The 12,383-nt window shown below is 40.0% G+C and overlaps 1 protein-coding gene across 1 annotated transcript in view; it reads left to right on the forward strand.

The window, feature by feature from the left end:
* LOC120795452 (ryanodine receptor 3-like) overlaps positions 1-8,555 on the forward strand; it is a 108,483-nt gene extending 99,928 nt beyond the window's left edge. The window contains exons 89-102 of the mRNA XM_040137394.1: positions 288-462; positions 583-669; positions 764-958; positions 1,411-1,541; positions 1,644-1,686; positions 1,812-1,939; positions 2,053-2,113; positions 2,275-2,421; positions 3,645-3,779; positions 3,888-4,044; positions 4,265-4,329; positions 5,474-5,574; positions 6,297-6,348; positions 7,521-8,555. Coding sequence (XP_039993328.1) covers positions 288-462; positions 583-669; positions 764-958; positions 1,411-1,541; positions 1,644-1,686; positions 1,812-1,939; positions 2,053-2,113; positions 2,275-2,421; positions 3,645-3,779; positions 3,888-4,044; positions 4,265-4,329; positions 5,474-5,574; positions 6,297-6,348; positions 7,521-7,616 — 1,573 coding nt within the window. The 3' untranslated portion in view covers positions 7,617-8,555. The remainder of the gene's footprint in view (positions 1-287; positions 463-582; positions 670-763; positions 959-1,410; positions 1,542-1,643; positions 1,687-1,811; positions 1,940-2,052; positions 2,114-2,274; positions 2,422-3,644; positions 3,780-3,887; positions 4,045-4,264; positions 4,330-5,473; positions 5,575-6,296; positions 6,349-7,520) is intronic.
* The last annotated feature ends 3,828 nt before the right edge of the window (positions 8,556-12,383 follow it).

A 12,383-nucleotide genomic window follows, 5' to 3' on the forward strand; every position in this document is an offset into this window, starting at 1 on the left:
CTGCAAGTGATGTGATTCCTTTGATACATTTTTTATGGGATTATAGCATCTTTAAACATTGCTGTATGCCATGGTATCTTTTTTGATGGTTAACAATGTGAGAGTTTTTCACAAAGGTAAATATGAAGAATGTCAGATATTTAGCAGTATTTACTGTAAGTTAAGTCCTGATGGGATGGGAACTGAGGAGTAGACTCTGGGTATATTTCCAAGTATGTGTGTAAACACACATTATTTGTATATATGAAGTAATTATCTGTATCTGTAAAGAGAATTTATTGTTGCAGTTCAGAAGACGGTGAGAAGAAGGACCACGACAAAGCTAAAGACGAAGCCCCCCCAGAACACTCTGCGGAGGAGAAGAAAGCCCCCAAGAAGCGGCTCGACCAGAGGAAAGAACCACCAGAGGCCTTCATGGCCAGCTTCTTCGCTGGCTTGGAAGTCTACCAGACTAAAATGCTGGTCTGATATTTCCCTCACAGCTGTCCTAAAAAATAAATCTGATGTTTCAGCTGAAGCATACTAAGAGAGTACAAATAAATTGCATATATACAACTTATATCCAAATTATTATTTTCACAGAACTACCTTGCCAGAAACTTCTACAACCTCCGCTTTCTGGCACTTTTTGTCGCCTTTGCCATCAACTTCATTCTGCTCTTCTACAAAGTAAGCTCGTAGTGAAGCCATAATACTGTAAATAGAGTCTAAGGATTACAGATTGCTGGAGGTGCTTTGGTAAAAATGTCTCACTGTCTTTCAGGTAACCGGTGATTACTCAGATGATGAAGATCCCTGGAATAATCGAGGTAGAGCTGGGGAGGAGGAAGATGAAGGGGCGCTTGAGTACTTCGTCCTGCAGGAGAGCACAGGCTACATGGCGCCAACACTTCGCTGTCTAGCAATACTACACACTATCATATCTTTCCTGTGTGTAGTAGGATACTACTACCTTAAGGTACAGTAACAGCCACTGACAAAAAAACAGACATAATTTTTAATTAGTTTGCGCTGTAGATTTTAATATTCTTGGTTGGGGTGGCTTTTATTAATGGTATAATAAGTTTAGCCAAAGAGGATTTAATTTTCATACATTAAGTTAGCATTTACGCACTTGAACAAAAAAAACTGAACATAGAAATACTGCATTTGACATTTTACAAGATTTTTTTTTTTTAACATTTCTTAAACCATGTCAAGAATGATTAATAGAACTTAGTGTAAGTCTAAGTTTTATTTTTCAGCAAGTACACTTCTGTGTTGTGATAACATACATACATACACAGTCCTGCACTTCCCGTCAGTGTCAGCAGTAAACAGGCTGGATATGCAGCATCTTGTGATAAACCCTACGTTCCTGTATGTGCTTTCCTGGACCAGTGATGCAGCCAAATTCTCTGTCTGTCAAAGGTGCCTCTGGTGGTGTTCAAACGTGAGAAGGAGATAGCGAGGAAGTTGGAGTTTGCCGGCCTCTACATCACTGAGCAGCCGTCTGATGATGACATCAAAGGACAGTGGGACCGACTGGTCATCAATACTCCGTGAGTCAGCTACAGCAAAGTTATTAAACTCTGAGTCATAATCTTCTATAAAAAAAAAAAGACTTAATGTTCATTTGTTTTTTGTTGTTGTTTTTTTATTAGTTCCTTCCCGAACAACTACTGGGATAAATTTGTCAAACGCAAAGTAAGTGGGTTATGTAATTTTGTGTGATCTGTTATGCACACAAAACATAAACCAAATATGGCGATATTCACTAGATGTCAGTTACAGTGTCATCCTCTCTGTTTCTGCTTTGCTGCTGTTTGTAGGTGATCAAAAAGTACGGAGACCTGTATGGGGCAGAGAGGATAGCGGAGCTGCTGGGATTGGACAAAAGTGCCCTGGATTTCAACCCTACAGAGGAAACTGTCGCCAAGGAGGCTTCACTGGTGTCATGGTGTGAGATCAGACTCATAAAGCGGGCTAGACAGGCTAGAAATGCTTGAAGCAAAAATAGAGGTGAAATGGAAAATATGAACCTCACCTATCAACCTTTTTTTCTGTTGCCAGGTTGAGCTCAATCGATACAAAGTACCACATCTGGAAAATGGGAGTGGTGTTTACAGACAATGTAAGTTTCAACCCAAGTTGGGAAGATTAATTGCTCTGTTTTTTGGTTTTATAGATGGCTGGGTGAATGATTTGATGGACAGATGGTTGCACAAGTTGACTGACGATATTATGACTGTACAGATCGAATCTGATAAACGTCTCGTTTTTTTTCTTTACCAGTCTTTCTTGTATCTAGTATGGTACACCACCATGTCCATTCTGGGCCACTACAACAACTTCTTCTTCGCCGCCCATCTCCTGGACATCGCCATGGGCTTCAAGACCCTTCGCACCATCCTCTCGTCTGTCACACACAATGGCAAACAGGTGAGGGCGAGGGTTAGGATGCAGGTCTTCGTCTAAGCAGCAGGGGTCACTGCAGAGTCAGTGGATGAGGTTGGGCGCTTTAGTCCCTAATGCGCAACCACAAGCCAGTTGTACCACAGTTTCACGTTCCTGCCCCACTGATGGCATCCTGGGTGATACTGGTGTCAAGCCTGTGCCAACCAAGCTTTAACATGCTTCTGGCTTTACGAATTGTTATGGCTGACGTATTAGGAAACTGTAACCTGTCTACACATTCACCAGATACAGAGCAACATGCCGCTGCATTTGTGTGTCTGGTCACCTGTATAATCTTACTCAACCTTTAACTCTGATATGGTCCACCAGCTCCTGGGGAAAATATCTGTGTCACCACTTTCTGTGCATCGTTGGCTGGTATCATACAATTGACTTGTGTGACCTTCCGCGCAACATGTTAGAATGGAGGATGGATGTTAAAATGATGCTTGGTTGTCATTGTCAGTAAATACTGTATGTGCTGTGTCGATCCCCTTGCCTCTCTTTTTCTTGAGATAATTGGAAGAAGTTAATGCAAAAGGAGGAGATGCAAGTGAAGGAATTGAGGATGCATACAGTACACTACGTGGGCCTTTAAATTCACTCAGTATCCTTTGACATTTGAGTTCAAATGGCTCAAATGCCTTCATTTAAATCTCATTTTGGGCTCTCAGTTCTTCCAGGGATTCAACTGACCAGAGGCAACAGTGGTCAATTGACCACAGGCACAAATCAAAACTTAATGTCACCTCAATCTCCAAGGGTGGAAATACACCCAAATGGTGAGGCATCGCCATTTGGAATCGCCTCCCACACCTCCCACACTCCCACACACTGCCTGTTGGCAGATCAATCGAGCTGTCAATCCAAATGTAGTTTACTGCTGCTTCCACTGTTGTTGCTGTTCAGGCTCACAAGTAAATCAATGTGGGAGCTGTTTCAGATGTAAAATAAAAAGCTGCAGTTTATATTTATATTATTTATTTACTATAAATAACTGAACTTTCCCATCACTTCTACTGATTCCCTTCTCACAACCTGCTCTTCCCCTCACCGCCAGCAATCCCATCATGTTCCTCGTGAGGATTTTGTCTCTTTTCATCCAAATTGAATGGGAGCCAGCACCTCTGCTCCGGCTGTGTCCAGTGCGTTTCTACGTTAAGTTTAAATTAGACTCAACTGACTGATTCCTGTGTTTTTCTCCATAGCTGGTGTTGACCGTAGGCCTGCTGGCAGTCGTGGTCTATCTCTACACTGTGGTGGCCTTCAACTTCTTCAGGAAGTTTTACAACAAGAGCGAGGACGATGATGAGCCGGACATGAAGTGCGATGACATGATGACGGTAAATATTGGTCACATATTTTTGCAGAAGTACCTGTTGTTTAAAATTCATCCTCAAACTGAGGATCCAGCTCGGATGTGTACTGACACTCCCGCTGTCATTGCACAGTGCTACTTGTTCCACATGTACGTTGGGGTGAGAGCAGGAGGGGGCATCGGGGATGAGATCGAGGACCCGGCTGGTGACCCTTATGAGCTCTACCGCATCCTTTTTGACATTACCTTCTTCTTCTTTGTCATCGTCATCCTCCTGGCCATCATCCAGGGTGAGCTCAGGCACTGCACACACACTTTTTTTGTGCCTTTTTCCACCAGACAAAACTTGAAACTTACTATATGACTATTTAGATTAATTTAATCTCTTGATATTATTTTTATATTATATTATATTTTTAGGAAGTGAGGGGTGTAAGGTTGTGGTTGCACTGATTACACGGATACTGTACAGTATATGGTATGCTCACAGCAGTTCCTTTGTGGCTGCAGGTTTGATCATTGATGCGTTTGGAGAGCTGAGAGACCAGCAGGAACAAGTCAAAGAGGACATGGAGGTGAGAGGAGATTTTACTCTCAGCCATTCTGCACTGAAGAGGGGCAGGGGAAGCAGGGGTGAAATGAGGATGGGAGTTTTTGTCCTCTGAAGGAAAATAATCAAATACATTGACCTCATTAACTGAAAATTAAGCAAAAATGCTATCACATACCTATCATATCATGTAATACAAGTTCATTTGTATATGCAAATTTGACTTACCCCACCATAGACCTACATAACGAAAACAAGGGAAGGAATTCATCTTGCATACTTTGTCTCAATCACAATAATATCATACTCAGTCTGGTATATTTTACAAAAAACATTCCCCTGTAACTTTAACACTGTTTGCTAGAAAACTAAATTCCTTTCCTTTCTGGACATCTGGAGTTTAGACATGTGGCCTGCTTTTGTTTTTTGAGCGCTTCATCTCTCTTCAGAGTCTTGTAAGCAACAGTCAGTCAGGCCCAGGAGGGTCAGAATGCACTTTTGGCTAGTTTTTTGGTCCTTAAGAGATTGCATTGACAGGAGATTAGTAGAATGGCAATCAGTAGGGCGCATTCCTCCGCCAAGGCCAAATACTGACGAAAATGTCGTAAAAAACACTATCCCACAATGTTAATGCCCCTTCAGGCAGATCCACACTAAAATTGAATGGGTTCTTCCCTGGGCCATGCCCCAGCCCTCCACGGCTTTGGTTGAAAATTGGCTCAGAACTTTTTGCGTAATCCTGCGGACAAATAAACAAACAAACAAACCAGCAAATAGACATTGGTGAGAACATAACCTCCTTGGCGGAGGTAATAAATATTTCGTTTAAAATATGAGTTAAGGAAGTCAAATTTTGGAGAAATATATACACGAAAGGCTGAAAAAATGATGACGTTCCTGCTCTCACTTGGCGCAGATATCCGCGATGATGTCATAAGCGTTATTTTATCAGACTTCAGAGCGCATCAGAGACATTGTACAGCTGTTCACGGACTGAGCAGTACTAACCAATGTTGTGTAAACTGACCTTTATGTGTAAAATCAGCGGACTGCCCCTTTAAAAATAACGCAGACTGTTCTGTTGATTACTATGTCTCATATCCTGAAGCATATGAAGAAAAACAAAAGACATTCTGTGCTGCAATCATCTCTTTATTTTCTTTCCTCAGACCAAATGCTTCATTTGTGGGATCGGTAATGATTATTTCGACACAACACCTCACGGCTTTGAGACTCACACCTTACAAGAGCACAATTTGGCCAACTACCTGTAAGTATCTCACTTTAAATAATTTTACATATCCTTTAACTACAAGTATATTAATCAGTATCATCATCTTCCCTGAACGTGTGTTGCCTGTTTTCCTGTAATTTAACCATATGATTGATGGCTTCAGCACATTACCACAGCATTAGGGCCAAAGTCACTAATAGCCGCAATGATCCAGAACACTACATCCCTTCAGGTACTCTTTCCATCTGTCTCTGTGTTTCCCCTGCACTCTCTGCTTATCTCTCTGTTTTTCCATAATGCCTGTGACAATAGAAAGTCTCAGACCATTTGCGCTCACAGTCAGCTGGCCAGAGGATACGAGAGCGACCTAATTATGTTGCTTCATTACTATTTAATGCCATGAACTTAATTGGAGAATAGGTTTGTAATTGCGTACCCCAATGCAGTATTCATCATGATTTGGCATGCTGTGATGCCCACAGAGATACCGTGGCCCATTGCCATTTACACCTGGTTTGGGAAACAAGAGGCGACTCTGTGACGGAGATGGAATGGAGTTAATTCATTTAGCTATCTGCGTCAGAAATTGTGAAGCCTTCTAGTGACACAGAATGTGACATTTCTTGTGAATATAGCGTTGTAGAAATCTTCGGTAAGGCTTTTCTCTTCTCTCTGTTCCGTGCGTTTAGGTAGGAGAATGTGAAAGCTTGCTGTGACATTTTCATTTTGTCTCATTGGCCTTGGGTTTTTTTCTAAAGGTTTTTCCTGATGTATCTTATCAACAAGGATGAGACAGAGCACACTGGCCAGGTACGGTATGATGCTACACTATTGACCTTTCTCTGAGGAATCTTCAACCAATCAAAAACAATGAAACGATTATTATCCTCTCAGTGTTGGAGACACTGTCTGGGTGTGTGTGTCTAGATATCACATTTTACTGACCAGTATTGTGGTTCAATTTAAAATTCCATTATTTCCTTTTAGTTAAACTACAGGCCTGTATTCGTGGTCTGCATAGTGTGGGATATGGGATATGATTGCATTATCATTAACCTATCTTGTTTCTACACAAATAGAATTAGATGCAATGATGCAGTAGCTTGCTCTTTCAGCCCTCCCCGAGTTCTATAGAGACACCGACCAATTTGGCTCACATTTATCAAGATCTTACATTAGTGGCAACCTTGACATTAATATAATATTCATATATATTCATGACATTCAAAAGTGCCATTATATTTATTGATAACAACTGCATGGACTGCTGGTAAGTCACATTCAGCACGGTTTTGATGTCACACTAATGACATCTGAAGGTGACAGCTTTGCTTTGTTAGCTTGACAGACCGACAGGACAAGCTGCCTCAAAGCCCTGAATCCTGAAAACTCTCAGTTCAGAGCTTAAGACAATATAATATGAAGTGTTTAAAAGTTGACTACTACTCACCAGCTGTCTGTCATTTATAATTGACAACTGCTGAGCTGCCTGCCAAGCTACATGTCTGAAGTCGATGTATAAAAAGACGAGGAGCACAAAGACACAGTGCACTCCTTTTTCTTCAAAAATCAAAAAAAGATACATAGTGGGGTTTCACCTTCCACAGGACCATCTTTGACCAAACATCTTTTTTTTGTTATTTTGCCAACTCCCCGAATTAACATTAATTAACCACAGCTGAATAAATTTGACATAAACTTGGCTCTCATTACAGTTGTCATTATATTATCATGTACACTACCTCCACCGGCTTAAACTTTCCTGTCCTGCAGCAGGTTAAGATGGTGTTAATTATGTAAATTGGAATTAAAATTGCGACTCTTGCTATTTGAAAATTACACTTTGAAATTGCAATTAGGACAGTTTGGATATAAAAAAGATCGCCCTTGTCCGTGCATGTTTTGTATGCATGAGAATTTGAATAACTTTTTTTTTTTTTTGAGTAACACTCGGATGGGTTTTCATGTGTGTGTGTGTCCAGGAGTCATATGTGTGGAAGATGTACCAGGAGCGATGCTGGGATTTCTTCCCAGCTGGAGATTGCTTCCGCAAACAGTACGAAGATCAGCTTGGATAGAGCAGATGCATCCTCTTTACCTCTATCCATAATTAAGTGGGCTGCTGGAATATGTAGTCCTACATGCAGCTGCTGAACTACAATACCACACAGTCATCCCACCAATGCTTTGGACTGGGCTGAAGAGACAAGGCAAAACTATCTTTTATAAATAATAAGAGAAACGTCTCCTACCCATGTCAGATGTACCTTTGTCACCCTTGGTATAGTGCCAGTCTGTGAGGAAATGACCTGTAACTTGCCCAGACATTTAAATTTTTTTAGTTTTGGGAATTGTTTTTGACAGCGTGTTGCCTTTTACTCCACATAACCCCAAATCATTGCACAATTTTGTTTTTGTCTTTTTGAAAAACACTGGGTTGTGTGGGGTTATGGGACAATGTGTCGGTCACATTATGCACAACAACCCAACTTCGATATTTTGAGAATGTTGAACTTGAGACTTAATGCCAAAAGAAAAGCAGAGGAGTATAGTAGATTTATGTAGTGTGCAAAAATGTGATATGGAAAAGTTGTTTTTTTTTTCAAATGTTGTTACCTTACATATTGAAATGAAGTTTTAGAACGAAGTGGCAAAAAAAGGTTTATTATGTAGGATAAAAAAAAAAAAATGCCTAAATTTTTTCATGAAGTGCCTTACTGTACTGTATCTACATTACAATGAAGCTATGCAAAACTTTTGTTTTTTCTTTATTGTATGTAAGTACAGTAATTTTCCTGGGGCAGTAACAAGTAGCTGTCGGGATACGTAGTTAGTGGCTGAGATTTTTCATTTGAACATGGAAGAACAGCATTGGTTTGATTTATTTTTTGCTGAAGGCAGAATAACTGCAAACAAACAAGGTACGATGTGTATAAATGACACATCAGACTTTACTGAACACCTTCAAACAAGAACAAAAATTAAATTGCTATTGTATGGCCATTTGTATGTAATAGCTTTGCTGATCTGTGCATTTCTTTTGATGGAAAAAATAAAGAAATCAATGCAACAAAATGTTAATATTGATGCTGTTCCTTGGGATCTGTAAACACTACAGCCAGGCCGATATATTGGTCAGACGATTTCATCGGCCGATGTTCGCCTATCACAGTTGTATTGGTATCGTCATATATGTTGTCCGATGTGCGCCTATATGAAAACTTTTTCTTACAAAACATAATGCGGAAATAGATGCTCATAGTAATTGAGAAATTGTGAAAATACATACATGCAAGTGTCAGGGAAAGTGGTCTCATACTTTTGGACCCCACTGTAAATAGATTCATCTAAAATAGAGAGAAAAGATGCTTTGTACTAAATTTAGCTACAAGCTAATTTCCATTTGTAGTCCCTGGGCAGGTGAAGAGAAACAATGAAACAAAGAGCGAAACTTCATCTCCACTACAATGGACCAACATTTGTGTGTGTGTGTGTGTGTTTGTATATATATATATATATATATATATATATATACACACACACAAACATACATATATATTAATATAAGAATATCAGAATACTCCCTAAAATCGGTATCGATATCTGCCCTAAAAATCCAGGCTTTAGTTGACACATATTTGTTATTCCAGATACACTTAACAAAAATACATTTTAACTTGCTCCTCAACCTGTTGACTGAGGAGAAACTGGCATTGTGACATAGTAAGTGTAAAAGCTGTGAGACGGTGAGTCATTTCAGTCCCTAAATCAGCAAGATGCAACATCTGTCTCTGCAGGTAATACAGATCTTTTCAAAATAAGATACCTACTGTCTGCAGATAGCCTTTGGCATTAGTTCTAATTTAATTTGACTGATTTAGCCTCAAAGCTATATTATAACTGTGACATTCCTGCAACCTTTAATTACAGTTTGGTAAGAAGAAGTGGCTGAGATTTGCACTCCTAGTTGGTCAGAGAGGTACGACAGTGCCTCAGCAGTCTGCCTGACGGGAGTTTTAACCCTATTACCTATGGTGCCACCTATCAGCTCGCATCATGTCACCAAACCCAATTTTTTATCCTACCCGAGGTGGGTGAAGACCCGCCCTACTATGCCTCTGATTGGCTTGATGGCTTAGGTTTAGCTATGAGATGTGGTGAGATGGTTAGGGTTAGAAGAAAATTCCAGGGTCAGAGCCAATCAAAGGCAGCCTGGGGGCAGGTCTTGGCCCACCTCGGGTGGAAAAAAAAAATAATGCTGTCACCACACCTCAGACACTCCACAGTGCTGCAGCCTGCTGCTCACAGCAACTCTGCCTCCTCAGCTCTTCAACTTGCGCCTGTAACAGCTCTGGCATGTTGACTGGTTTTTATGATCCTAGCACATAGTGAGTGAATTTTTTTTTTTTTAATTTAAAAGTGACTCATTGCCATTATTCTTCCACACAGTGAGTAGTAGCTGAAAGATTAAAAAGCCACATTTATCACTGATTGTTTTAAAATATTTTGTAAATATTGTTTTGTGTACACTGGGTAAAGCAAAGGCAATATCAGAAGAAACTCAATTTAAAGTTTCAGATATAATATTGTATGCTCCAACAGCAAAGGGGCTCCTGTGATATTAAGTATAATATGTGGAAATGATGGCAACAGGAGGAAACAATGTGGGAAAAATCACTGATATGATCAGTCTCAGTAATTATACATAATGAAAGCTGTGCTATTCTCAGCATGAAATAGCAACTGGTAAGCCATCAAATAACCAGTGGGGGCACAACACAGAGATTTCTGAGAGGTACGTTTTACCCATTTTGCTCTCTCATCTTCTATCATGACTCAACTTACAAATATACGAAAATCTCATGTCTCTAAAGGAATAGTATGACATTTTGAAAAATATGCCTATGTTTTCTTGCAGAGAGTAAGATGAGAAAATTGACACCACTCTCATGTGTCTCCGCTAAATATGTCGCTACAGCAAGGAGGTGTAAGCCTAGCCTAGCTAAAGACTTGAGGCTGGGGGAAACAGTTAGCCTGGCTCTGTCCAAAGGTTAAAAAAAATCTGCCAACCAGCACCTAAAGCTTACTAATTAACATTTTAAATCTCATTTGTTTAGAGGCTGGAAGGTGTTTATTGTTTACCTTTGGAAAGAGCCAGGCTAGATGTTTCACCCTGCTGCTAATGTAGAACCAGACCATCTCTTGGCTCTACGATAGCTTCGTATTTAACAGAGAGATATTAAGGTGGTATCGATTTTTGCTTCCATCTTGGCAAGAGAGAAAATAAGCATAACTTTGCAAACTGTGGAACTCTGCTTTCCAGGTTTTTTATATATATATATCGACAATAATTTAACAGTGTAAAAAATGTATTCCAATCAGTCAAAACCTGAACAGAGTAAAGAAGAACTCCCCAAAGAAGAAACAACATGTACCTTTACACAGATACACCATTATGTTACCTGTAGTAAATGGGACAGTGGGCGGCTTGTTGCTAACAGCTCTTCACTCACCCAATATGCTCCACTGGCTTGATCTCCAGCATAGAGCCATGATTAAACAGGACACGTGACCAGGGAATGACACAACCCAGAGGACATTTTACACTTCATTCCACCACTTACCTCTTCAGGTGGAAAACCAGACAGCTTTTTACAATTTATATGACTCTAAAACTAAAACAAAATAATAATTTTTGGTTTTGTTTTTTTTGTTTGTTTGTGGTAAACGTGTGGTATACTATTAGACTGAACTTGGAGGAGGGTTAATTTGGAGATATTGGCCCCCTATCTGTGTCACATTCAGTATCAAATATTTTTTGTGTAATCTTACAACAAATGCCTAATGATTTGCTTGGCTGTGATGTCTGAACTCTGTTTTCCTCGCACTATGATTCCTGCAAATAACCTATAGCTGATGTAATGCTGCTGAAAGTTGTATCTGGTCTGTCATCCCGGGCTCCATATGGTGCATGGTGCTGTGGAGTGACAAGATAGGTCGGGAGAAAAAAGAGAGCAGCTTGAGTCGCAATCCGTGCTGTCACCTGCAGCTGGCGACCTGCGGAGAAACCTCCAACTGGTGACAAGACACTGCATATGGTCCCGTTGACACATCCTGTCAGTGTTTGAGCATTTTATGCAACATCACACAGCAAACAACGCCTTAACAGCTGAACCAGGTATGTCGAGAGACAAGAAAGGGGCTATTTAGATCATTTCCGTTTTCATTAAAAGAGCTTTATCACCTCTGATGACACCATTAATGGACAACCAAATTCCACTTTGTCTTATGGATTTGTAGGACAGCATGACACTTACCTTCAACTGACAGTTTAATTATGTCATAAAAAATACCAAATGTTGTGTGTGTTGTCTGCATTAAATGATTTCATAGTGGTTTCAATTAGCTCTTGACTTTTTTCAGTCTCTAGAAAGCATGACAGAAAATGCAGATCTTGGATATAGTAGTGTGACAACACATTCTCAACTCAAGGTCCACTTATTTGCTCATTCCCGTGCTTTCAACCATATCACACATCGACAGAGAGAGTTTTCTCAGTTGTCACTGAGATGGATCTGTTGATATGTGAGCTAAGTAGCATTATGATTTTACCGATAGCACTTTAGGACCCTCTGTGTTGCCTTAAGGCTTATTATTTATCATTCACAGTACAGCTGAAAAACAAGGGTCTTTGTTTTGTTTTCCCAACCAACAGTCCAAAAAGAAATTCAGTTTGAAATAGTATAAAACAGAGAAAAAGTAGTAAATCTTTGCAATGGGGAAGCTGGAGGCAGAAAATGTTAGGCTTAAAAATCATTTTAAAAGTGACTTGATTAGCAAAATAG

The sequence above is a fragment of the Xiphias gladius genome, chromosome 10, assembly GCF_016859285.1.
Source record: "Xiphias gladius isolate SHS-SW01 ecotype Sanya breed wild chromosome 10, ASM1685928v1, whole genome shotgun sequence".
Lineage (NCBI taxonomy): Eukaryota > Metazoa > Chordata > Actinopteri > Istiophoriformes > Xiphiidae > Xiphias > Xiphias gladius.